At 46.5% G+C, this 26,988-nt stretch overlaps 1 protein-coding gene across 1 annotated transcript in view; it reads left to right on the top strand.

The window, feature by feature from the left end:
• Positions 1 to 26,119, top strand: part of LOC139419736 (carboxypeptidase Z-like) — a 31,191-nt gene extending 5,072 nt beyond the window's left edge. Inside the window, exons 2-16 of the mRNA XM_071169729.1 lie at positions 695 to 727; positions 4,248 to 4,302; positions 4,667 to 4,850; positions 5,619 to 5,766; positions 7,112 to 7,253; positions 7,553 to 7,626; positions 7,987 to 8,183; positions 9,242 to 9,403; positions 10,257 to 10,415; positions 13,683 to 13,750; positions 13,828 to 13,895; positions 14,592 to 14,731; positions 16,256 to 16,355; positions 22,469 to 22,614; positions 25,136 to 26,119. Of these exons, the coding sequence (XP_071025830.1) occupies positions 695 to 727; positions 4,248 to 4,302; positions 4,667 to 4,850; positions 5,619 to 5,766; positions 7,112 to 7,253; positions 7,553 to 7,626; positions 7,987 to 8,183; positions 9,242 to 9,403; positions 10,257 to 10,415; positions 13,683 to 13,750; positions 13,828 to 13,895; positions 14,592 to 14,731; positions 16,256 to 16,355; positions 22,469 to 22,614; positions 25,136 to 25,381 (1,922 nt within the window). The 3' untranslated portion in view covers positions 25,382 to 26,119. The remainder of the gene's footprint in view (positions 1 to 694; positions 728 to 4,247; positions 4,303 to 4,666; positions 4,851 to 5,618; positions 5,767 to 7,111; positions 7,254 to 7,552; positions 7,627 to 7,986; positions 8,184 to 9,241; positions 9,404 to 10,256; positions 10,416 to 13,682; positions 13,751 to 13,827; positions 13,896 to 14,591; positions 14,732 to 16,255; positions 16,356 to 22,468; positions 22,615 to 25,135) is intronic.
• The last annotated feature ends 869 nt before the right edge of the window (positions 26,120 to 26,988 follow it).

Genomic DNA, 26,988 nt, shown 5'->3' with positions numbered 1-26,988 from the left:
TCACCAGGAGAGGTTAGAGAACCCCCGCAGTAGACTACATAGAGTCTGGAGGTTCTCCAGGAGAGGTTAGAGACTGCAGTAGGTTAGATAGAGTCTGGGGGTTCACCAGGAGAGGTTAGAGAACCACTGCAGTAGGTTAGATAGAGTCTGGGGGTTCACCAGGAGAGGTTAGAGAACCACTGCAGTAGGTTAGATAGAGTCTGGGGGTTCTCCAGGAGAGGTTAGAGAACCACTGCAGTAGGTTAGATAGAGTCTGGGGGTTCTCCAGGAGAGGTTAGAGAACCACTGCAGTAGGTTACATAGAGTCTGGGGGTTCTCCAGGAGAGGTTAGAGAACCACTGCAGTAGGTTACATAGAGTCTGAGGTTCTCCAGGAGAGGTTAGAGAACCACCGCAGTAGGCTACATAGAGTCTGGGGGTTCTCCAGGAGAGGTTAGAGACTGCAGTAGGTTACATAGAGTCTGGGGTTCTCCAGGAGAGGTTAGAGAACCACCGCAGTAGGCTACATAGAGTCTGGGGGTTCTCCAGGAGAGGTTAGAGACTGCAGTAGGTTACATAGAGTCTGGGGTTCTCCAGGAGAGGTTAGAGAACCACTGCAGTAGGTTACATAGAGTCTGGGGTTCACCAGGAGAGGTTAGAGAACCACCGCAGTAGGCTACACGTACTTCTATTGTGATGTGTTTTGTGTTTTGCAGGAAGATGCAACAACCGTCCAGATGTAGAAAAACGTAAGTTGAACTGAACTTATTTTATTCTTATAAGAAAATAAATTACATGTAAAGATGGATTGTAAAATATATCTTATGTATGATAGTCCATGTCAACCGTATAGCAGTGCACTGGATCTGATAGTGTTTATAGTGTACATCCCACACTGGATCTGACAGTGTTTATAGTGTACATACCACACTGTAGCTGACAGTGTTTATAGTGTACATACCACACTGTATCTGACAGTGTTTATAGTGTACATACCACACTGTATCTGATAGTGTTTATAGTGTACATACCACACTGTATCTGATAGTGTTTATAGTGTACATTCCACACTGTATCTGATAGTGTTTATAGTGTACATACCACACTGTATCTTAGTGTTTATAGTGTACATACCACACTGTATCTGATAGTGTTTATAGTGTACATACCACACTGTATCTGATAGTGTTTATAGTGTACATACCACACTGTATCTGATAGTGTTTATAGTGTACATACCACACTGTATCTGACAGTGTTTATAGTGTACATACCACACTGTAGCTGACAGTGTTTATAGTGTACATACCACACTGTATCTGACAGTGTTTATAGTGTACATACCACACTGTATCTGATAGTGTTTATAGTGTACATACCACACTGAATCTGATAGTGTTTATAGTGTACATACCACACTGTATCTTAGTGTTTATAGTGTACATACCACACTGTATCTGACAGTGTTTATAGTGTACATACCACACTGTATCTGATAGTGTTTATAGTGTACATACCACACTGTATCTTAGTGTTTATAGTGTACATACCACACTGTATCTGACAGTGTTTATAGTGTACATACCACACTGTATCTGATAGTGTTTATAGTGTACATACCACACTGTAGCTGACAGTGTTTATAGTGTACATACCACACTGTATCTGACAGTGTTTATAGTGTACATACCACACTGGCTCTTAGTGTTTATAGTGTACATACCACACTGGATCTTAGTGTTTATAGTGTACATACCACACTGGCTCTTAGTGTTTATAGTGTACATACCACACTGGATCTCAGTGTTTATAGTGTACATACCACACTGGCTCTTAGTGTTTATAGTGTACATACCACACTGGATCTTAGTGTTTATAGTGTACATACCACACTGGATCTGACAGTGTTTATAGTGTACATACCACACTGTATCTGACAGTGTTTATAGTGTACATACCAAACTGGATCTGACAGTGTTTATAGTGTACATACCACACTGTATCTTAGTGTTTATAGTGTACATACCACACTGTATCTGACAGTGTTTATAGTGTACATACCACACTGTAGCTGACAGTGTTTATAGTGTACATACCACACTGGATCTGACAGTGTTTATAGTGTACATACCACACTGGATCTGACAGTGTTTATAGTGTACATACCTCACTGTATCTTAGTGTTTATATTGTACATACCACACTGGATCTGACAGTGTTTATAGTGTACATACCACACTCTATCTGACAGTGTTTATAGTGTACATACCACACTGTATCTTAGTGTTTATAGTGTACATACCTCACTGTATCTGACAGTGTTTATATTGTACATACCACACTGGATCTGACAGTGTTTATAGTGTACATACCACACTCTATCTGACAGTGTTTATAGTGTACATACCACACTGTATCTTAGTGTTTATAGTGTACATACCACACTGTATCTGACAGTGTTTATAGTGTACATACCACACTGTATCTGATAGTGTTTATAGTGTACATACCACACTGTAGCTGACAGTGTTTATAGTGTACATACCACAATGTATCTTAGTGTTTATAGTGTACATACCACACTGTATCTGACAGTGTTTATAGTGTACATAACACACTGTATCTGACAGTGTTTATAGTGTACATACCACACTGTATCTTAGTGTTTATAGTGTACATACCACACTGTATCTGACAGTGTTTATAGTGTACATACCACACTGTATCTTAGTGTTTATAGTGTACATACCACACTGTATCTGACAGTGTTTATAGTGTACATACCACACTGTATCTGATAGTGTTTATAGTGTACATACCACACTGTAGCTGACAGTGTTTATAGTGTACATACCACACTGGATCTGACAGTGTTTATAGTGTACATACCACACTGTATCTTAGTGTTTATAGTGTGCATACCACACTGTATCTGACAGTGTTTATAGTGTACATACCACACTGTATCTGACAGTGTTTAGAGTGTACATACCACACTGGATCTGACAGTGTTTATAGTGTACATACCACACTGTATCTGACAGTTTTTATAGTGTACATACCACACTGGATCTGACAGTGTTTATAGTGTACATACCACACTGTATCTTAGTGTTTATAGTGTACATACCACACTGGATCTGACAGTGTTTATAGTGTGCATACCACACTGTATCTGACAGTGTTTATAGTGTACATACCACACTGGATCTGACAGTGTTTATAGTGTACATACCACACTGTATCTTAGTGTTTATAGTGTACATACCACACTGTATCTGACAGTGTTTATAGTGTACATACCACACTGTATCTGATAGTGTTTATAGTGTACATACCACACTGGATCTGACAGTGTTTAGAGTGTACATACCACACTGTAGCTGACAGTGTTTATAGTGTACATACCACACTGGATCTGACAGTGTTTATAGTGTACATACCACACTGTAGCTGACAGTGTTTATAGTGTACATACCACACTGTAGCTGACAGTGTTTATAGTGTACATACCACACTGGATCTGACAGTGTTTATAGTGTACATACCACACTGTAGCTGACAGTGTTTATAGTGTACATACCACACTGTATCTGACAGTGTTTATAGTGTACATACCACACTCTATCTGACAGTGTTTATAGTGTACATACCACACTGTATCTTAGTGTTTATAGTGTACATACCACACTGTATCTTAGTGTTTATAGTGTACATACCACACTGTAGCTGACAGTGTTTATAGTGTACATACCACATGTGGATTTGTGTCAATACGTTCTCAGAACCTCCCTGCAACGTTCTCAGAACCTCCCTGCAACGTTCTCAGAACCTCCCTGCAACGTTCTCAGAACCTCCCTGCAACGTTCTCAGAACCTCCCTGCAACCTAAAAATCTACGTTCCAAGAACAGACAAAATGTTCCATTTTAAATGTCAGGAAACCTATGTCTTCGTTCCCAGAACGAACAAGAAACCAAAAACGTACTTTCCCACAACTTCTAAGTATACCAAATGTGCTGCTAGCTGGGTAAAGTCCCTTAAGTCTTGAGTAAGTCCTATATCATAGTAACATCAACAAAGTAGACAATAAAGTGTGACCAGGTTCAGTTGTCCAACGTTGTCCAACAATGCAGATAGAAATGCCATGACTACAGCCGACATGACTCCTAGTTCGACATGTCAGAGAGGCATGTTTGTTCTACATAACATATTTCTATCTGAACGTTCCTAAATGTTTTGTCCTCCTCTTAACCCTCCTCCCTCCACAGCCGCAGTGTGTTCAGAGATTAACCTGGGTTACTGCAATGACCTGGACTACTCCAGGTGAGTCTTCAGGTTACCCTCCCTTACTATAAGCCGAGAATGCATCCCAAATGCCACACTATTCCCTATATAGTGCAGTACTTTTGACCAGGGCCCATAGGGGGTTCCCTCCCTTACCCTAGGGTGAAAATATTTCCCACATGGAAATGGAAGAGAATAACTTTGTTTGAGAAAAAACATTACCAATATGTTCTCATCTACTTGACTGATTGATTCACTGACTGATCGACAGACCGATTCACAGATTGACAGACTGACTGACTAAATGATTGATTGATTTACCTACTGACTGACTGTTCAACAGACTGATCTTCAGATCGACCAATCAACCAATTGATCAATTGCTCATCTCCTCTCTCCCCAGGACCATCTTCCCTAACATCCTAGGTCAGCAGTCTCGTCACGAGGTGGAGTCTGGAGCTGAGTACCTCCTCCTCTCTGTGATCCACGGTCTCCTCAACGGGGAGTGTTCCCCCGACATCCGTCTGCTGGGGTGCTCCGTACTCGCCCCGCGCTGCCAAGACCTACCCAGCCCCGCACCTGTCAAGGTGTGTCCCAGCTAGCACATTTAGTTCCAGCCCTGCCCCCGTCAACGCGTGTCCCAGCTAGCACATTTAGTTCTAGCCCCGCCCCCGTCAAGGCGTGTCCCAGCTAGCACATTTAGTTCTAGCCCCACAACAGTCAAGGTGTGTCCCAGCTAGCACATTTAGTTCCAGCCCCACAACAGTCAAGGTGTGTCCCAGTTAGCACATTTAGTTCCAGCCCCACAACAGTCAAGGTGTGTCCCAGCTAGCACATTTAGTTCTAGCCCCACAACAGTCAAGGTGTGTCCCAGTTAGCACATTTAGTTCCAGCCCCACAACAGTCAAGGTGTGTTCCAGTTAGCACATTTAGTTCCAGCCCCACAACAGTCAAGGTGTGTCCCAGCTAGCACATTTAGTTCCAGCCCCACAACAGTCAAGGTGTGTCCCAGCTAGCACATTTAGTTCCAGCCCCACAACAGTCAAGGTGTGTTCCAGTTAGCACATTTAGTTCCAGCCCCACAACAGTCAAGGTGTGTTCCAGTTAGCACATTTAGTTCCAGCCCCACAACAGTCAAGGTGTGTTCCAGTTAGCACATTTAGTTCCAGCCCCACAACAGTCAAGGTGTGTTCCAGTTAGCACATTTAGTTCCAGCCCCACAACAGTCAAGGAGTATGTGCTGGAGGGGTTGGATCCAGGATGGGTGTCCATCTCATATGGATTAATACAGTTTTCTTCTTCTCCTCATATTCCCCCTTCTTCTCCTTCTTCTTCTTCTTCTTCTTCTTCTAAAGTCATGCCGCAGTGCATGTGAGGCGGTGAGGAAGGGGTGTGGCCACGCGTTCGAGGGCATCGACATGGCGTGGCCTTACTTCCTAGACTGTGACCGATTCTTCGCCGGCGAACAGGAAGGCTGTCACGACCCGTTGGCCCCGTTAAGAGGTAGCCCTCCCGGAATTGTACATGTTAAAAATAACTTGTTGAATATACAATAATTACACAATAAGAGTTTTTACTGTACTGTACAAATATAATTTTGAATACCTCTGAGCGTTAGTGTCCCACCTGTCCAACAGCACTCCACAACACTACAGCCAAAATGGAAGCCACTTAGAAAAACTACAAATTCTAGCTAATTTATCAAAAAACATACCTGAATCTCTTTCTAAAAACTGTTGACATCTACTGGAAGCCCTAGGAACTGCAATCTGGGAGGTATTCCATTGATTTTCCCATAGACAGCCATTTTAAATGATGTCATCATCCCCCCAAAATAAATTCCAGATGGATTCTCCTCGGGTTTTCGCCTTTAACAGTTTCTGAAACTTTAGAGTGTTTTATATCCAATACCACCAATTATATGCATATCCTTGCATCTGGGCCTGTGTAACAGGCAGTTTACTTTGGGTACCTCATTCATCCAAACTTCCGAATACTGCCCCCTAGCCCAAAGAAGTGTTTAGCATGTTGAACATACATTCTACCCTGTCTTACAAAATAAGAGTTTTTTAATGTACTGTTACACAAATAGAATTTTAACATGTTAAAAACGCATTCTACCCTGTCTTACAAAATAAGAGTTTTTAATGTACTGTTACACAAATAGAATTTTAACATGTCAAACATACATTCTACCTTGTCTTAGCATTCACAAATACCTAAAAAGCTAGCTAGGACATAGTGCATTTTTAGTTCCTAAATACATTACAAATGTATTTGAAAGAGCTTACCAAGTAATTTAACATGACAATCGTAATGTGTGTCCGCCCCTTTTTTAAAATGTTCACCTAAAATGAAAGGCCATAATGTATTTCTTCCAGCCCAGCTGCAATTTAGATTTTGGCCACTAGATGGCAGCAGTGTCTGTGCAAAGTTTAGACTGATCCATTGAACATTGCATTTCTGTTCAAAATGTTGTATCAAGACTGCCCAAATGTGCCTAATTTGTTTATTCATACCTTTTCATGTTCAAAATTGTGCACACTCCTCAAACAATAGCATGGTATTCTTTCACTGTATTAGCTAATGTAAATTGGACAGTGCAGTTAGATTAACAAGAATTTAAGCTTTCTGCCCATATCCGATATGTCTATGTCCTGGGAAATGTTCTTGTTACGTACAACCTCATGCTAATCAAATTAGCCTACATTAGTTCAACCATCCCGTGGATTGGACACCGATCCCGAAGGGGTGTTTCAGAAAACCAACTATGATCAATTCAGCTAATCTCCCACCCCCTTCCTCCATATCACTCGACCCCCCTCCCCTCCTCCTTTCGCCCTCTCAGCCAGACAGGAAGTGGCTTTCTCCAACCTGTCTCCAGACGAACCCTCCACCATCATTCAGTTCACGTACCACTCCAACGCCCAAATGTACAGCGTTCTGAAGAGGACGGCTGCCAAGTGCTCTCACATCTCCCGCACCTACAGGTACTGGCTGAAATACAACCTCAAGGGGATGAATAAACTACTGATCTGTGTATCTATATATCTACAGTACTGATCTGTGTATCTATATATCTACAGTACCGATCTGTGTATCTATATATCTACAGTACTGATCTGTGTATCTATATATCTACAGTACTGATCTGTGTATCTATATATCTACAGTACGGATCTGTGTATCTATATATCTACAGTACTGATCTGTGTATCTATATATCTACAGTACGGATCTGTGTATCTATATATCTACAGTACTGATCTGTGTATCTATATATCTACAGTATCGGACGCAGCACAGAGGGGAAAGACCTCCTGGCCATAGAGTTCACAGACAACCCCGGAGGGCATGAACTGTGTGAGTGTGTGACGATTTAAGGTGGAGTGATTTCTGGGGTTTGAACTGCACCGCAATGGGGCAAGTGAGCTAGGGAGCCCATTGGTACAGGGCTAGTTGAGGACCTCCTGTTTATTAAAGCCTATTGGTACAGGGCTAGTTGAGGACCTCCTGTTTATTAAAGCCTATTGGTACAGGGCTAGTTGAGGACCTCCTGTTTATTAAAGCCTATTGGTACAGGGCTAGTCGAGGACCTCCTGTGTCTTAACATCTTCTAAAATGAACTTTGACACAGGTTTTGACTTGAGCAATTCCTTTCCTGTGTCTCTCACCCCCTCCCTTCCTCCCCCGTCTCTCCCTCCCCCATCTCCCCCATCTCAGTGGAACCGGAGATCAAGCTGGTTGGCAACATGCATGGCAACGAGGTCCTGGGTCGCCAGTTGCTGCTCTACCTGGCCCAGTACCTGTGTTCCGAGTATCTCCTTGGCAACCAGCGTATCCAGACGCTCGTAAACACCACGCGCATCCACATCCTGGCGTCCATGAACCCCGACGGTTACGAGCTGGCGGCCGCCGAGGTAGAGGATAGCAACGACCCGGAACAACAACCACACCACAACCAGGAAGTAAATCACAAATAAATTTAAAAAACGTCGAAGCCGGGACCAACCAACCGCCGCGTAGAGATAGAAAGAGGCCACGCCTCCTATCTTCTCCATTATATAGAGTCTGTGACAGCATGTGTTGGGGCACTCTCTTTCTAAGCCTTGCCCCTTTTCACAACTGCCTATCATCTACCTGAGCTCTCCTATTTGTTCAGCCCCTCCCACTACCAGAGAGACAGAGTGATAGTGTCCTTAACCAATCAACAAGAGCAGTCGGTTAGACTGTTGTCATGGAAACACAGTGCCATTTTTTTTGTAACTGTGTTTAAGGTCGAAGAAGTAACACTGCTAGAAATCTCAAAACGTTTTTCTTAAAATATAAAATGTAACAAATATATTTTTAATAGATAGAACGTCTAGTCGTTGTTTTTCCCAACAGCTGGCAGTGGGAAGCTCTATTGTCTTTATCATCATCTTTTCAAACAACCGAATGATTTCTGGACTATCTTCTTCACACAAACAGCATGTCCTGTCACTACAGACACCCTGGTTCGATATCCAGGCTGTATCACAACCCGGCTGTGATGGGGAATCCCATAGGGCGGCGCACAATTGGCCCAGTGTCGTCCGGGTTTGGACGGTGTAGGCCGTCATTTTAAATAAGAATTTGTTCTTCACTGACTTGCCTCTTAAAATAAAGGTTTTAATAAAAACATAAATGTTTACTCGACAGCTTGTTCTCTCCGGACGGATTACATAGTCTGTCCCTAAATTACTTCCTGTATAGGGAACGATCATGTGACTTGACTGGGAAAATCTCTGGGCCCTCTTCTGGGTCACACACAAAACACTCCTGACCTCTTATATTCATCCTATCCAATCACATTCTTCTAACCGTCATGACTTCCCTTGTCTTCCCATTACCCATGATGCTTCACTCTTCACTCCTCTCCATCACGCTCCTGCAGGGTTGTGGGGTGTTGAACCATGTCTAGGGTCACGACCTTTACCCTCTGTGTGTGTTTGTGTAGGGTCACGAGCTCAACGGTTGGACGGTGGGTCGCACCAACGCTCAGAACCTAGACTTGAACCGAAACTTTCCTGACCTTACGTCTATCCTCTACCGGAATCGCAGGATCAAACGGTTCCGCACAGACCACATCCCCATCCCAGACTCTTACTGGTTTGGTAAGGTATGTAATATCAACATCTCGCTACACTGGTGTCGGTAGTTGGATGGCGCCAGTGAGGCCATCGGAGAGGTGTGTACACATGAGTGATGTAACTAGCTTCTCTATAGCAAGTCCCTCAGGTGTAGGTACCTCTCCGATGGTATGGGAACTTAGCTTTCTGTTGATGTGGGAAAGTATAGGACATTCCTACTGTTTTGGTAAGGTATAGGACATTCCTACTGTTTTGGTAAGGTACAGGACATTCCTACTGTTTTGGTAAGGTACAGGACATTCCTACTGTTTTGGTAAGGTACAGGACATTCCTACTGTTTTGGTAAGGTACAGGACATTCCTACTGTTTTGGTAAGGTATAGGACATTCCTACAGTTTTGGTAAGGTACAGAACATTCCTACTGTTTTGGTAAGGTACAGGACATTCCTACTGTTTTGGTAAGGTATAGGACATTCCTACTGTTTTGGTAAGGTACAGAACATTCCTACTGTTTTGGTAAGGTACAGGACATTCCTACTGTTTTGGTAAGATACAGGAGATTACTACTGTTTTGGTAAGGTACAGGACATTCCTACTGTACAGGACATTCCTACTGTTTTGGTAAGGTACAGGACATTCCTACTGTACAGGACATTCCTACTGTTTTGGTAAGGTACAGGACATTCCTACTGTACAGGACATTCCTACTGTTTTGGTAAGATATGTTCTAGGGGTGTCCAGAGTTTTAGACAAAACCAGTTTTGTAAGGGAAATGTGTAATTATCCTCCTCTCCTCTCCTCTCCTCTCCTCTCCTCTCCTCTCCTCTCCTCTCCTCTCCTCTCCTCTCCTCTCCTCTCCTCTCCTCTCCTCTCCTGTCTCAGGTAGCTTCAGAGACCTATGCAGTGATGAAGTGGATCAGGTCTGTGCCGTTTGTCCAGTCTGCAAGCCTCCATGGTGGAGAGCTGGTGATCTCTTATCCCTTTGACTTCTCTAGACACCTCCATGAAGAGAGGATGTTCTCCCCTACACCTGATGAACAGGTACCCTGTCCTGTCCTACACCTGACCAACAGGTACCCTGTCCTGTAATACACCTGACCAACAGGTACCCTGTCCTGTCCTACACCTGACCAACAGGTACCCTGTCCTGTAATACACCTGATGAACAGGTACCCTGTCCTGTAATACATCTGACCAACAGGTACCCTGTCCTGTAATACACCTGACCAACAGGTACCCTGTCCTGTCCTACACCTGACCAACAGGTACCCTGTCCTGTAATACACCTGATGAACAGGTACCCTGTCCTGTAATACACCTGACCAACAGGTACCCTGTCCTGTAATACACCTGACCAACAGGTACCCTGTCCTGTAATACACCTGATGAACAGGTACCCTGTCCTGTAATACACCTGACCAACAGGTACCCTGTCCTGTCCTACACCTGACCAACAGGTACCCTGTCCTGTCCTACACCTGACCAACAGGTACCCTGTCCTGTAATACACCTGACCAACAGGTACCCTGTCCTGTAATACACCTGACCAACAGGTACCCTGTCCTGTAATACACCTGACCAACAGGTACCCTGTCCTGTCCTACACCTGACCAACAGGTACCCTGTCCTGTCCTACACTTGACCAACAGGTACCCTGTCCTGTAATACACCTGACCAACAGGTACCCTGTCCTGTCCTACACCTGACCAACAGGTACCCTGTCCTGTCCTACACCTGACCAACAGGTACCCTGTCCTGTAATACACCTGACCAACAGGTACCCTGTCCTGTAATACACCTGATGAACAGGTACCCTGTCCTGTAATACACCTGACCAACAGGTACCCTGTCCTGTAATACACCTGACCAACAGGTACCCTGTCCTGTAATACACCTGATGAACAGGTACCCTGTCCTGTAATACACCTGACCAACAGGTACCCTGTCCTGTAATACACCTGATGAACAGGTACCCTGTCCTGTAATACACCTGACCAACAGGTACCCTGTCCTGTAATACACTTGACCAACAGGTACCCTGTCCTGTAATAAACCTGACCAACAGGTACCCTGTCCTGTAATACACCTGACCAACAGGTACCCTGTCCTGTCCTACACCTGACCAACAGGTACCCTGTCCTGTAATACACCTGATGAACAGGTACCCTGTCCTGTAATACACCTGATGAACAGGTACCCTGTCCTGTAATACATCTGACCAACAGGTACCCTGTCCTGTAATACACCTGATGAACAGGTACCCTGTCCTGTAATACACCTGACCAACAGGTACCCTGTCCTGTAATACACCTGACCAACAGGTACCCTGTCCTGTAATACACCTGATGAACAGGTACCCTGTCCTGTAATACACCTGATGAACAGGTACCCTGTCCTGTAATACACCTGATGAACAGGTACCCTGTCCTGTAATACACCTGACCAACAGGTACCATCTCCTACACCTGACCAACAGGTACCCTGTCCTGTAATACACCTGACCAACAGGTACCCTGTCCTGTAATACACCTGATGAACAGGTACCCTGTCCTGTCCTACACCTGACCAACAGGTACCCTGTCCTGTCCTACACCTGACTAACAGGTACCCTGTCCTGTAATAAACCTGACCAACAGGTACCCTGTCCTGTCCTACACCTGACTAACAGGTACCCTGTCCTGTCCTACACCTGACCAACAGGTACCCTGTCCTGTCCTACACCTGACCAACAGGTACCCTGTCCTGTAATACACCTGATGAACAGGTACCCTGTCCTGTAATACACCTCACGAACAGGTACCCTGTCCTGTAATACACCTGATGAACAGGTACCCTGTCCTGTAATACACCTGACCAACAGGTACCATCTCCTACACCTGACCAACAGGTACCCTGTCCTGTAATACACCTGACCAACAGGTACCCTGTCCTGTAATTCACCTGATGAACAGGTACCCTGTCCTGTAATACATCTGATGAACAGGTACCCTGTCCTGTAATGCACCTGATGAACAGGTACCCTGTCCTGTCCTACACCTGACCAACAGGTACCCTGTCCTGTCCTACACCTGACCAACAGGTACCCTGTCCTGTAATACACCTGACCAACAGGTACCCTTTCCTGTAATACACCTGACCAACAGGTACCCTGTCCTGTCCTACACTTGACCAACAGGTACCCTGTCCTGTAATACACCTGACCAACATTTACCATCTCCTACACCTGACCAACAGGTACCCTGTCCTGTCCTACACCTGACCAACAGGTACCCTGTCCTGTAATACACCTGACCAACAGATACCCTGTCCTGTCCTACACCTGACCAACAGGTACCCTGTCCTGTAATACACCTGATGAACAGGTACCCTGTCCTGTCCTACACCTGACCAACAGGTACCCTGTCCTGTAATACACCTGACCAACAGGTACCCTGTCCTGTAATACACCTGACCAACATTTACCATCTCCTACACCTGACCAACAGGTACCCTGTCCTGTCCTACACCTGACCAACAGGTACCCTGTCCTGTAATACACCTGACCAACAGATACCCTGTCCTGTCCTACACCTGACCAACAGGTACCCTGTCCTGTAATACACCTGATGAACAGGTACCCTGTCCTGTCCTACACCTGACCAACAGGTACCCTGTCCTGTCCTACACCTGACCAACAGGTACCCTGTCCTGTAATACACCTGATGAACAGGTACCCTGTCCTGTAATACACCTGACCAACAGGTACCCTGTCCTGTAATACACCTGATGAACAGGTACCCTGTCCTGTAATACACCTGACCAACAGGTACCCTGTCCTGTAATACACCTGATGAACAGGTACCCTGTCCTGTAATACACCTGATGAACAGGTACCCTGTCCTGTAATACACTTGATGAACAGGTACCCTGTCCTGTAATACACCTGACCAACAGGTACCCTGTCCTGTAATACACCTGACCAACAGGTACCCTGTCCTGTAATACACCTGACCAACAGGTACCCTGTCCTGTAATACACCTGACCAACAGGTACCCTGTCCTGTAATACACCTGACCAACAGGTACCCTGTCCTGTAATACACCTGATGAACAGGTACCCTGTCCTGTAATACACCTGACCAACAGGTGCCTGTCCTAAACCTGACCAACAGGTACCCTGTTCTACACCTGACCAACAGGTACCCTGTTCTACACCTGACCAACAGGTACTCTGTTCTACACCTAGTTTATGTCAGTGGTGAAAACCTCTTCTGTTCCCAGGCCAGAAAATGCCATGTTGAAGAGTAGAGACTGTGTTCCTCTCTGCAGGCATTTAAGCAGCTGGCCCGGACGTACGCAGACTCTCACGCCAGCATGGCCGACAACAACACAGAGAGGTGATTATATTCCTGGCTATAATTATGAATGATTATATTACCCCCTTGTTACATGACCTATATATTGTATATTCTAGGTGTGGAGCGTCCTTCATCCGGAGTGGAGGCATCATCAACGGAGCTCTGTGGTACAGCTTCCCAGGGGGTACGGAACCTTCTATATCTTCTCCTCGTGTCATTCTGTCTCTCCTCCTCGTGTCATTCTGTCTCTCCTCTCGTCCTCGTGTCATTCTTACTCTCTCTTCCTCTCTTCCTCTCTTCCTCTTCCCTCTCATCCTCTCCTTCTCTTCTCTCTCCTCTCCTCCTCTTCTTTTCCTCTCCTCCTCTCCTCCTCTCTTCTTTCCTCCTCTTCTCTCTCTTCCTTAACTCCTCTCCTCTCTCCTCCTATCTTCCTCTTCTCTCTCCTCCTCTTTTCCTCTCCTCCTCTTTTCCTCTCCTCCTCTTTTCCTCATCCTATCTTCCTTTCCTCCTCTCCTCCTCCTCTTCTCTCTCCTCCTCCTCTTTTCTCTCCTCCTCCTCTCTTCCTTTCCTCCTCTCCTCCTCCTCTTCTCTCACCTCCTCCTCTTCTCTCTCCCCCTCCTCTCTTCCTTTCCTCCTCACCTCCTCCTCTAATCTCTCCTCTCTCCTCCTCCTCTTCCCCCTCCTCTCTTTCTCTTCTCTCTCCTCCTCTCTTCCTCTTTTCCACTCCTCCTCTCTTCCTCCTCTTTTCTCTCCTCCTCTCTTCCTCCTCTCCTTAACCTCCCCCTCTTATTCCTGTCTCTGTCTGTTAATTGTCAGTACTTGTGTGTCTAGTGTATATATTTACGGTGTGTCCTAACTCTCTATTTCTCCGGTACCGTAGGCATGTCAGACTTTAACTACCTCCACACTAACTGTCTGGAGATTACGGTGGAGCTGGGCTGTGACAAGTTCCCTTCTGAAGAGGAGCTCTACCCAGAGTGGCTCAGGAACAAGGAGGCCCTGCTCAGTTTCATGGAGTCGGTGGGTCTGCCTCTCTATAGCCCAGCGACCAGGCAGCCATTTTGTGCCGTAGTTATACCGTAGAAGGCCTTTGTGCTGTCTCGTCATTTTCTGACCATGTTTAATGTCCTTATCAGTGGTGGCTGGTGGGCAGAGATAAAGGAGGACAGCTGGCTCTTTGTAATGGCTGGAATGTATTACATGGAGCTGTATATTGAACACATGGAAAACATGTGTTTGATGTGTCTGATTCCGTTCCATTCATTCCAATACAGCCGTTATGTTAAAACCTCTTAAGGATCCACCCCCTTTTTTTCCCAAATGTTCGCCTAAAATGACATACCTAAATCTAACTGCCTGTAGCTCAGGCCCTGAAGCAAGGATATTCATATTCTTGACACCATTTGAAAGGAAACACTTTGAAGATTGTGGAAATGTGAAAGGAATGTCGGAGAACATAACACATTAGATCTGGTAAAAGATAATGCAAAGAAAAAAACAACTGTTCTTTTGTATTTTTTTTTTGTACCATCATCTTTGAAATGCAAGAGAAATGCCATAATGTATTATTCCAGCCCAGCTGCAATTTAGATTTTGTCCACTAGAGTGCAGCAGTGTATGTGCAAAGTTTTAGACTGATCCAATGAACCATTGCATTTCTGTTCAAAATGTTGTATCAAGACAGTCCAAATGTGCCTAACTTGTTTATTAATAACTTTTCATGTTCAAAACTATGGACAGTGCAGTTAGATTAACAAGAATTTAAGCTTTTTGCCAATATCAGATATGTCTATGTCCTGGGAAATGTTCTTAGTTACTTACAACCTCATGCTAATCGCATTAGCCTACATTAGCTCAACCTCATACTAATCACATTAGCCTACGTTAGCTCAACCTCACGCTAATCGCATTAGCCTACATTAGCTCAACCTCATGTTAATCACATTAGCCTACATTAGCTCAACCTCATGTTAAACACATTAGCCTACATTAGCTCAACCTCATGCTAATCGCATTAGCCTACATTAGCTCAACCGTCCCGTGGACGGGACACCGATCCCGAAGAAGTTTTAAGCTGCCGTCCTACTATATATTTCTCCTGCCCACCAGCCTCCACTGACCTTAGCATTCCCTGCCATTCACTGATAGGTTTGCAAATTCTGGAAACTTCCCCCCCAAAAAATTTCCTGGGTTTCCAGGAATCCTGGTTGGGAGAATCCTAGAATCAGGGGGGATAAGCAGTATATCCAGGAATCCTGGTTGGGAGAATCCTGGAATCCTGGTTGGGAAAATCCTGGAATGAGTGGGGAATGAGCCTTATATCCAGAAATCCTGGTTGGGAGAATCCTGGAATGAGGGGGGAATAAGCCGTATATCCAGGGATCCTGGTTGGGAGAATCCTGGAATGAGGGGGGAATAAGCCGTATATCCAGGGATCCTGGTTGGGAGAATCCTGTAATGAGGCTGGAATAAGCAGTATTTGTTAAAATAACCCTATGTCATTCCCCAAGCCTGATATTCCCTGTCGTTCCTTCTCTTCTCCAGGTCCACAGAGGTATTAAGGGAGTGGTGAAGGATGAAGAGGGCTATGGAATAAAGGGAGCGTCCATATCTGTCAGGGGAATCCGTAAAGATGTCACCACAGGTAACCACCGTAATAACTGATAGCCATAGTTCTGGATAAGGTCTGCAGCCCAGACAGGCTGCTTCTGAGCAGGACTCTCTGTTAGAGCTCTATGGAGGGAGAAAGGAGCCCAAATGGCTGCTTCTGAGCAGGGCTCTCTGTTAGAGCTCTATGGAGGGAGATAGGAGCCCAAATGGCTACTTCTGAGCAGGGCTCTCTGTTAGAGCTCTATGGAGGGAGAAAGGAGCCCAAATGGCTGCTTCTGAGCAGGGCTCTCTGTTAGAGCTCTATGGAGGGAGAAAGGAGCCCAAATGGCTGCTTCTGAGCAGGGCTCTCTGTTAGAGCTCTATGGAGGGAGAAAGGAGCCCAAATGGCTGCTTCTGAGCAGGGCTCTCTGTTAGAGCTCTATGGAGGGAGAAAGGAGCCCAAATGGCTGCTTCTGAGCAGGGCTCTCTGTTAGAGCTCTATGGAGGGAGATAGGAGCCCAAATGGCTACTTCTGAGCAGGGCTCTCTGTTAGAGCTCTATGGAGGGAGAAAGGAGCCCAAATGGCTACTTCTGAGCAGGACTCTCTGTTAGAGCCTTATGGAGGGAGATAGGAGCCCAAATGGCTGCTTCTGAGCAGGGCTCTCTGTTAGAGCTCTATGGAGGGAGATAGGAGCCCAAATGGCTGCTTCTGAGCAGGGCTCTCTGTTAGAGCTCTATGGAGGGAGAAAGGAGCCCAAATGGCTGCTTCTGAGCAGGACTCTCTGTTAGAGCTCTATGGAGGGAGAAAGGAGCCCAAATGGCTACTTCTGAGCAGGGCTCTCTGTTAGAGCTCTATGGAGGGAGAAAGGAGCCCAAATGGCTGATTCTGAGCAGGACTCTCTGTTAGAGCCTTATGGAGGGAGAAAGGAGCCCAAATGGCTACTTCTGAGCAGGGCTCTCTGTTAGAGCTCTATGGAGGGAGAAAGGAGCCCAAATGGCTACTTCTGAGCAGGGCTCTCTGTTAGAGCCTTATGGAGGGAGAAAGGAGCCCAAATGGCTGCTTCTGAGCAGGGCTCTCTGTTAGAGCTCTATGGAGGGAGAAAGGAGCCCAAATGGCTACTTCTGAGCAGGACTCTGTTAGAGCCTTATGGAGGGAGAAAGGAGCCCAAATGGCTACTTCTGAGCAGGGTCCTCTATTAGAGCTCTATGGAGGGAGAAAGGAGCCCAAATGCCTACTTCTGAGCAGGGCTCTCTGTTAGAGCTCTATGGAGGGAAATAGGAGCCCAAATGGCTACTTCTGAGCAGGTGGCTACTTCTGAGCAGGGCTCTCTGTTACAGCTCCATGGAGGGACAAAGGAGCCATTTGGGACATAGATCATACCTAGTTTCATTCACAGAGCTTTTACAGACGCTCCAAGCGGTTTACATTGTATGGTGTTAATGTAGAGATGTTGGCAGTATACACGCAAGGAATCGCAACATTCTTTTTGACGTTGTGTCATCACTGGAGAGACGTGACATCAAGACAAACGTTTTCTCCTGGTGGTTACCCTGTAACAACATGTCACTGTCTCCCTCCTTCCCTGTCTCCTTCCCTGTCTCCATCCTTCCCTGTCTCCCTCCTTCCCTGTCTCCCTCCTTCTCTGTCTAACTCCTTCTCTGTCTCCCTCCTTCTCTGTCTATCTCCTTCTCTGTCTAACTCCTTCTCTGTCTAACTCCTTCACTGTCTCCCTCCTTCCCTGTCTCCCTCCTTCCCTGTCTCCCTCCTTCCCTGTCTCCCTCCTTCCCTGTCTCCCTCCTTCCCTGTCTCCCTCCTTCCCTTTCTCCCTCCTTCTCTGTCTCCCTCCTTCTCTGTCTAACTCCTTCTCTGTCTCCCTCTTTCTCTGTTTCCCTCCTTCCCTGTTTCCCTCCTTCCCTGTCTCCCTCCTTCCCTGTCTCCCTCTTTCTCTGTCTCTCTCCTTCCCTGTCTCACTCCTTCTCTGTCTCCCTCTTTCTCTGTCTCCCTCCTTCTCTGTCTCACTCCTTCCCTGTCTCCCTCCTTCTCTGTCTCCCCCTTCCCTGCCTCCCTCCCTCCCTCCCTCCTTCCCTGTCCCCTGTCTCCTTCCCTGTCTCCCTCCTTGCCTGTCTCCCTCCTTCCCTGTCTCCCTCCTTCCCTGTCTCCCTCCTTCTCTGTCTCCCTCCTTCTCTGTCTCCCTCCTTCTCTGTCTCCCTCCTTCTCTGTCTCCCTCCTTCTCTGTCTCCCTCCTTCTCTGTCTCCCTCCTTCTCTGTCTCCCTCCTTCTCTGTCTCCCTCCTTCTCTGTCTAACTCCTTCTCTGTCTAACTCCTTCTCTGTCTCCCTCTTTCACTGTCTCCCTCCTTCCCTGTCTCCCTCCTTCCCTGTCTCCCTCTTCTCTGTCTAACTCCTTCTCTGTCTCCCTCCTTCTCTGTCTATCTCCTTCTCTGTCTAACTCCTTCTCTGTCTAACTCCTTCACTGTCTCCCTCCTTACCTGTCTCCCTCCTTCCCTGTCTCCCTCCTTCCCTGTCTCCCTCCTTCCCTGTCTCCCTCCTTTCCTGTCTCCCTCCTTCTCTGTCTCCCTCCTTCTCTGTCTCCCTCCTTCTCTGTCTAACTCCTTCTCTGTCTCCCTCTTTCTCTGTTTCCCTCCTTCCCTGTCTCCCTCCTTCCCTGTCTCCCTCCTCCTCTGTCTCCCTCTTTCTCTGTCTCTCTCCTTCCCTGTCTCACTCCTTCTCTGTCTCCCTCTTTCTCTGTCTCCCTCCTTCTCTGTCTCCCTCCTTCCCTGTCTCCCTCCTTCTCTGTCTCCCCCTTCCCTGCCTCCCTCCCTCCCTCCCTCCTTCCCTGTCCCCTGTCTCCTTCCCTGTCTCCCTCCTTCCCTGTCTCCCTCCTTCCCTGTCTCCCTCCTTCTCTGTCTCCCTCCTTCTCTGTCTCCCTCCTTCTCTGTCTCCCTCCTTCTCTGTCTCCCTCCTTCTCTGTCTAACTCCTTCTCTGTCTAACTCCTTCTCTGTCTAACTCCTTCTCTGTCTCCCTCTTTCACTGTCTCCCTCCTTCCCTGTCTCCCTCCTTCTCTGTCTAACTCCTTCTCTGTCTCCCTCTTTCTCTGTTTCCCTCCTTCCCTGTCTCCCTCCTTCCCTGTCTCCCTCCTTCTCTGTCTCCCTCTTTCTCTGTCTCTCTCCTTCCCTGTCTCACTCCTTCTCTGTCTCCCTCTTTCTCTGTCTCCCTCCTTCTCTGTCTCCCTCCTTCCCTGTCTCCCTCCTTCCCTGTCTCCCCCTTCCCTGCCTCCCTCCCTCCCTCCTTCCCTGTCTCCTGTCTCCTTCCCTGTCTCCCTCCTTCCCTGTCTCCCTCCTTCCCTGTCTAACTCCTTCTCTGTCTCCCTCCTTCCCTGTCTCCCTCCTTCCCTGTCTCCCTCTTTCTCTCTCTCTCCTTCCCTGTCTCACTCCTTCTCTGTCTCCCTCTTTCTCTGTTTCCCTCCTTCTCTGCCTCCCTCCTTCCCTGTCTCCCTCCTTCCCTGTCTCCCTCCTTCCCTGTCTCCCTCCTCCTCTGTCTCCCTCTTTCTCTGTCTCTCTCCTTCCCTGTCTCACTCCTTCTCTGTCTCCCTCTTTCTCTGTCTCCCTCCTTCTCTGTCTCCCTCCTTCCCTGTCTCCCTCCTTCTCTGTCTCCCCCTTCCCTGCCTCCCTCCCTCCCTCCCTCCTTCCCTGTCCCCTGTCTCCTTCCCTGTCTCCCTCCTTCCCTGTCTCCCTCCTTCCCTGTCTCCCTCCTTCCCTGTCTCCCTCCTTCCCTGTCTCCCTCCTTCTCTGTCTCCCTCCTTCTCTGTCTCCCTCCTTCTCTGTCTCCCTCATTCTCTGTCTCCCTCCTTCTCTGTCTAACTCCTTCTCTGTCTAACTCCTTCTCTGTCTCCCTCTTTCACTGTCTCCCTCCTTCCCTGTCTCCCTCCTTCCCTGTCTCCCTCCTTCCCTGTCTCCCTCCTTCCCTGTCTCCCTCCTTCTCTGTCTCCCTCTTTCTCTGTTTCCCTCCTTCCCTGTCTCCCTCCTTCCCTGTCTCCCTCCTTCTCTGTCTCCCTCCTTCTCTGTCTCCCTCCTTCTCTGTCTCCCTCCTTCTCTGTCAAACTCCTTCTCTGTCTAACTCCTTCTCTGTCTAACTCCTTCTCTGTCTCCCTCTTTCACTGTCTCCCTCCTTCCCTGTCTCCCTCCTTCTCTATCTAACTCCTTCTCTGTCTCCCTCTTTCTCTGTTTCCCTCCTTCCCTGTCTCCCTCCTTCCCTGTCTCCCTCCTTCTCTGTCTCCCTCTTTCTCTGTCTCTCTCCTTCCCTGTCTCACTCCTTCTCTGTCTCCCTCTTTCTCTGTCTCCCTCCTTCTCTGTCTCCCTCCTTCCCTGTCTCCCTCCTTCCCTGTCTCCCCCTTCCCTGCCTCCCTCCCTCCCTCCCTCCTTCCCTGTCCCCTGTCTCCTTCCCTGTCTCCCTCCTTCCCTGTCTCCCTCCTTCCCTGTCTAACTCCTTCTCTGTCTCCCTCCTTCCCTGTCTCCCTCCTTCCCTGTCTCCCTCTTTCTCTCTCTCTCCTTCCCTGTCTCACTCCTTCTCTGTCTCCCTCTTTCTCTGTCTCCCTCCTTCTCTGCCTCCCTCCTTCCCTGTCTCCCTCCTTCCCTGTCTCCCTCCTTCCCTGTCTCCCTCCTCCTCTGTCTCCCTCTTTCTCTGTCTCTCTCCTTCCCTGTCTCACTCCTTCTCTGTCTCCCTCTTTCTCTGTCTCCCTCCTTCTCTGTCTCCCTCCTTCCCTGTCTCCCTCCTTCTCTGTCTCCCCCTTCCCTGCCTCCCTCCCTCCCTCCCTCCTTCCCTGTCCCCTGTCTCCTTCCCTGTCTCCCTCCTTCCCTGTCTCCCTCCTTCCCTGTCTCCCTCCTTCCCTGTCTCCCTCCTTCCCTGTCTCCCTCCTTCTCTGTCTCCCTCCTTCTCTGTCTCCCTCCTTCTCTGTCTCCCTCCTTCTCTGTCTCCCTCCTTCTCTGTCTAACTCCTTCTCTGTCTACCTCCTTCTCTGTCTCCCTCTTTCACTGTCTCCCTCCTTCCCTGTCTCCCTCCTTCCCTGTCTCCCTCCTTCCCTGTCTCCCTCCTTCTCTGTCTCCCTCATTCTCTGTTTCCCTCCTTCCCTGTCTCCCTCCTTCCCTGTCTCCCGCCTTCCCTGTCTCCCTCCTTCTCTGTCTCCCTCTTTCTCTGTCTCTCTCCTTCCCTGTCTCACTCCTTCTCTGTCTCCCTCTTTCTCTGTCTCCCTCTTTCTCTGTCTCCCTCCTTCCCTGTCTCCCTCCTTCTCTGTCTCCCCCTTCCCTGCCTCCCTCCCTCCCTCCCTCCTTCCCTGTCCCCTGTCTCCTTCCCTGTCTCCCTCCTTCCCTGTCTCCCTCCTTCCCTGTCTCCCTCCTTCCCTGTCTCCCTCCTTCCCTGTCTCCCTCCTTCTCTGTCTCCCTCCTTCTCTGTCTCCCTCCTTCTCTGTCTCCCTCCTTCTCTGTCTCCCTCCTTCTCTGTCTAACTCCTTCTCTGTCTAACTCCTTCTCTGTCTCCCTCTTTCACTGTCTCCCTCCTTCCCTGTCTCCCTCCTTCCCTGTCTCCCTCCTTCCCTGTCTCCCTCCTTCTCTGTCTCCCTCTTTCTCTGTTTCCCTCCTTCCCTGTCTCCCTCCTTCCCTGTCTCCCTCCTTCCCTGTCTCCCTCCTTCTCTGTCTCCCTCTTTCTCTGTCTCTCTCCTTCCCTGTCTCACTCCTTCTCTGTCTCCCTCTTTCTCTGTCTCCCTCTTTCTCTGTCTCCCTCCTTCCCTGTCTCCCTCCTTCTCTGTCTCCCCCTTCCCTGCCTCCCTCCCTCCCTCCCTCCCTCCTTCCCTGTCCCCTGTCTCCTTCCCTGTCTCCCTCCTTCCCTGTCTCCCTCCTTCCATGTCTCCCTCCTTCTCTGTCTAACTCCTTCTCTGTCTCCCTCCTTCCCTGTCTCCCTCCTTCCCTGTCTCCCTCTTTCTCTCTCTCTCCTTCCCTGTCTCACTCCTTCTCTGTCTCCCTCTTTCTCTGTCTCCCTCCTTCTCTGCCTCCCTCCTTCCCTGTCTCCCTCCTTCTCTGTCTCCCCCTTCCCTGCCTCCCTCCCTCCCTCCATCCCTGTCTCCGTCCCTGTCCCCTCCCTCCCTCCCTCCTCCTGCCTCTCTCTCTCTCTCTCTAGCGGAGGAAGGTGATTACTGGAGGTTAATGAACTCAGGGACACACATCATAACAGCATCAGCTAAAGGTTACTCCAAAGTCAGCAAGAGAATTTACCTGCCTGCTCACATGGAAAAAGCTGGGCGGGTCAACTTCGTGCTCAAAAAGGTAAAGTGAGAGGTTTATCTGTGATCTGAGGTGTTTCTGTGTCAGGATAAGTGTTTTCAGAAATATGATATTGATGTCAGGGTCATGATATCTGAGGTGTTTCTGTGCCAGGATCAGTGTTTTCAGAAATATGATATTGATGTCAGGGTCATGATATCTGAGGTGTTGATGTCAGTGTCATGATATCTGAGGTGTTGATGTCAGGGTCATGATATCTGAGGTGTTGATGTCAGTGTAATGATATCTGAGGTGTTGATGTCAGTGTCATGATATCTGAGGTGTTGATGTCAGTGTAATGAAATATGAGGTGTTGTTGTCAGTGTCATGATATCTGAGGTGTATTATGTTGATGTCAGTGTCATGATATCTGAGGTGTTGTCAGTGTCATGATATCTGAGGTGTTGATGTCAGTGTCATGATATCTGAGGTGTTGATGTCAGGGTCATGATATCTGAGGTGTTGATGTCAGTGTCATGATATCTGAGGTGTTGATGTCAGTGTCATGATATCTGAGGTGTTGATGTCAGTGTAATGAAATATGAGGTGTTGTTGTCAGTGTCATGATATCTGAGGTGTATTATGTTGATGTCAGTGTCATGATATCTGAGGTGTTGTCAGTGTCATGATATCTGAGGTGTTGATGTCAGTGTCATGATATCTGAGATATATCATGTTGATGTCAATATCATCATATCTGAGGTGTTGTTGTCAGTGTCATGATATCTGAGGTGTTGATGTCAGTGTCATGATATCTGAGATATATCATGTTGATGTCAGGGTCATGATATCTGAGGTGTTGATGTCAGTGTCATGATATCTAAGGTGTTGTTGTCAGTGTCATGATATCTGAGGTGTTGATGTCAGGGTCATGATATCTGAGGTGTAATATGTTGAAGTCAGTGTCATGATATCTGAGGTGTTGATGTCAGTGTCATGATATCTGAGGTGTTGATGTCAGTGTCATGATATCTGAGATGTTGATGTCAGTGTCATGATATCTGAGGTGTATTATGTTGATGTCAGTGTCATTATATCTGAGGTGTTGATGTCAGTGTCATGATATCTGAGATGTTGATGTCAGTGTCATGATATCTGAGGTGTATTATGTTGATGTCAGTGTCATGATATCTGAGGTGTTGATGTCAGTGTCATGATATCTGAGGTGTATTATGTTGATGTCAGTGTCATGATATCTGAGGTGTTGATGTCAGTGTCATGATATCTGAGATGTTGATGTCAGTGTCATGATATCTGAGGTGTATTATGTTGATGTCAGTGTCATGATATCTGAGGTGTTGATGTCAGTGTCATGATATCTGAGGTGTTGATGTCAGGGTCATGATATCTGAGGTGTTGATGTCAGTGTCATGATATCTGAGGTGTTGATGTCAGGGTCATGATATCTGAGGTATAGTATGTTGATGTCAATGTCATGATATCTGAGGTATAGTATGTTGATGTCAATGTCATGATATCTGAGGTATAATGCTAGGCGTCCCTTGAGCGAGATACCTGTCAACAACATCCGGTGAAATTGGAGGGTAAGTAATTCAAATAAATAATAAGTAATATTAAAAATTTATGAACATACAAGTATCTTATATCGGTTAAAAGCTTAAATTAAAAAAGCTGACATTCTTGTTAATCTAACTGCATTTTCAGATTTGCAAAAGGCTTTACGGTGAAAGCACACCATGCCATTGTTTGAGGACGGCGCCCCACGACATATCTTTCAATCACAAACAGCGATTAAATAAATCACCTACTTCTGAAAATCTTCCTCTGATTGCAATCCAAATGGTCCCAGCTACAACAGGAATGGTCGTTTTGTTAGATGAAATCCTTCTTTATATCCCAAAAAAAGTCAGTTTAGTTTAGCGCCATCGATTTCAGTAATCCACTCGTTCAACTGGCCAAGATAGAAACCCGAAAAACTACACCTTAACTTTGTTCAAACAAGTCAAACTACGTTTCAGTTTAATCCTCAGGTTCCCTAAAATGTAAATTAACTATAATATTTCATACAGAAAGAAGTATATTCAATAGGAAAACAAAATAAGCTGGTGAGCGTCCTCTTTATGGCGTGATGCCCCAAGACTGGATTTTCAAAGCTGACTCTCTCTTTTCAAAGTCATATTCTTTCTTCAACATTCACGTTTACAAGCCTGAAACCTTGGGACAAAGACTGTTGCCATCTAGTGGAAGCCATAGGAATTGCAATTTGGGAGCTGGAATCAGATAGGACCCATAGCTATTCATCGAAAGAGCATGGGATCTCAAAAAAAATAATTCTGGTTGGTTTTTCTTCGGATTTTCGGCTACCATAACACTTGTGTTATACTCTCGTGTATTATTTTAACAGTTTTAGAAACTTCAAAGTGTTTTCTATTCCGTACTACCAATTATATGCATATCCTGGCTTCTGGGCCTGAGTAACCTCCCCTCTCCCTCTCCCCTCTCCCCCCTCCTCCCTCCTCCCCTACCTCTCATTAAAGATATGTATTTCTCTCCTCTCCTCCAGGTCCCTGTTCAGCCAGTAGGACCAGACTACCACCTGTTCCTCAGCTCCTCCCTGGACACTTATGAGCGCTTCGACCCTTACAACCACTTCCAGAGCTACGGCCGCTCCGAGCCGAGAGAACCCAGGGAACCCAGGGAACCCAGGGAACCGGGGATGGGAGCAGAGGGGCAGGAGAAGCCGTGGTGGTGGAACTACTTTACTCAGGCAGGAGTCTCTGCTCCCACCTGGCTGCTACGGAACTTCTAGAAGACTGGACAGGAGAAAGACTGAAACGGCACACTATTCCCTTATTCCCTCACACTATTCCCTTATTTGGTGCACTACATTTGACCAAAGCCCAAGTGCATTGTGGGGCGGCAGGGTAGCCTAGTGGTTAGAGTGTAGGGGAGGCAGGATAGCCTAGTGGTTAGAGCGTTGGACTAGTAACCAAAAGGTTGCAAGTTCAAATCCCCGAGCTGACAAGGTACAGATCTGTCATTCTGCCCCTGAACAACCTGCTGTTCCTAGGCCGTCATTGAAAATAAACATTTTGTTCTTAACTGACTTGTCTAGTTAGGTAAAATAACAATTATTTGTAGTTTGTATCCCAAATGGCACCATATTCCCTGTATAGTACACCCTATTCCCTATATAGTACACCCTATTCCCTATATAGTGCACCCTGTTCCCTATATAGTCAAAAGTAGTGCACTGTAAAGGGAATGGGTGCTATGTGAAATGTCTCCTACAAGATTGGTTCTCAATCTTTTTTTGGTTTCTGTCCCCCATCACATTTAGCTCTGGCCGGAGTACCACCAACGTTCCCCCCATGTTCCCAGAAGGCCTTATGTTCTGTTTAGTCTTCCTGGCCAGGTAACATGTTCACCAGAACACCTACCTCCACTATGGGCAGGAATCTGATCATGTGTTGTGTCCTGAACAGGAATGATTCTGGACCCCCATTAACATAATGGGTGTTCTACTATGTTTCATTAAGACATTCTGTCTTCCTCAGTGTTCTACTATGTTTCATTAAGACATTCTGTCTTCCTCAGTGTTCTATTATGTTTCATTAAGACATTCTGTCTTCCTCAGTGTTCTACTATGTTTCATTAAGACATTCTAGTTCTGTCTTCCTCAGTGTTCTACTATGTTTCATTAAGACATTCTGTCTTCCTCTGTGTTCTATTATGTTTCATTAAGACATTCTAGTTCTGTCTTCCTCAGTGTTCTATTATGTTTCATTAAGACATTCTAGTTCTGTCTTCCTCTGTGTTCTACTATGTTTCATTAAGACATTCTAGTTCTGTCTTCCTCAGTGTTCTACTATGTTTCATTAAGACATTCTAGTTCTGTCTTCCTCAGTGTTCTATTATGTTTCATTAAGACATTCTAGTTCTGTCTTCCTCTGTGTTCTATTATGTTTCATTAAGACATTCTGTCTTCCTCAGTGTTCTACTATGTTTCATTAAGACATTCTAGTTCTGTCTTCCTCAGTGTTCTACTATGTTTCATTAAGACATTCTGTCTTCCTCTGTGTTCTATTATGTTTCATTAAGACATTCTAGTTCTGTCTTCCTCAGTGTTCTATTATGTTTCATTAAGACATTCTAGTTCTGTCTTCCTCTGTGTTCTACTATGTTTCATTAAGACATTCTAGTTCTGTCTTCCTCAGTGTTCTACTATGTTTCATTAAGACATTCTGTCTTCCTCTGTGTTCTATTATGTTTCATTAAGACATTCTAGTTCTGTCTTCCTCAGTGTTCTATTATGTTTCATTAAGACATTCTGTCTTCCTCAGTGTTCTATTATGTTTCATTAAGACATTCTAGTTCTGTCTTCCTCAGTGTTCTATTATGTTTCATTAAGACATT

This window comes from Oncorhynchus clarkii, chromosome 10 (genome assembly GCF_045791955.1).
Source record: "Oncorhynchus clarkii lewisi isolate Uvic-CL-2024 chromosome 10, UVic_Ocla_1.0, whole genome shotgun sequence".
In the NCBI taxonomy this organism is placed as follows: domain Eukaryota; kingdom Metazoa; phylum Chordata; class Actinopteri; order Salmoniformes; family Salmonidae; genus Oncorhynchus; species Oncorhynchus clarkii.
Note: the sequence above shows the minus strand (reverse complement) of the source record. Positions and strands in the feature narration are given on the sequence as shown.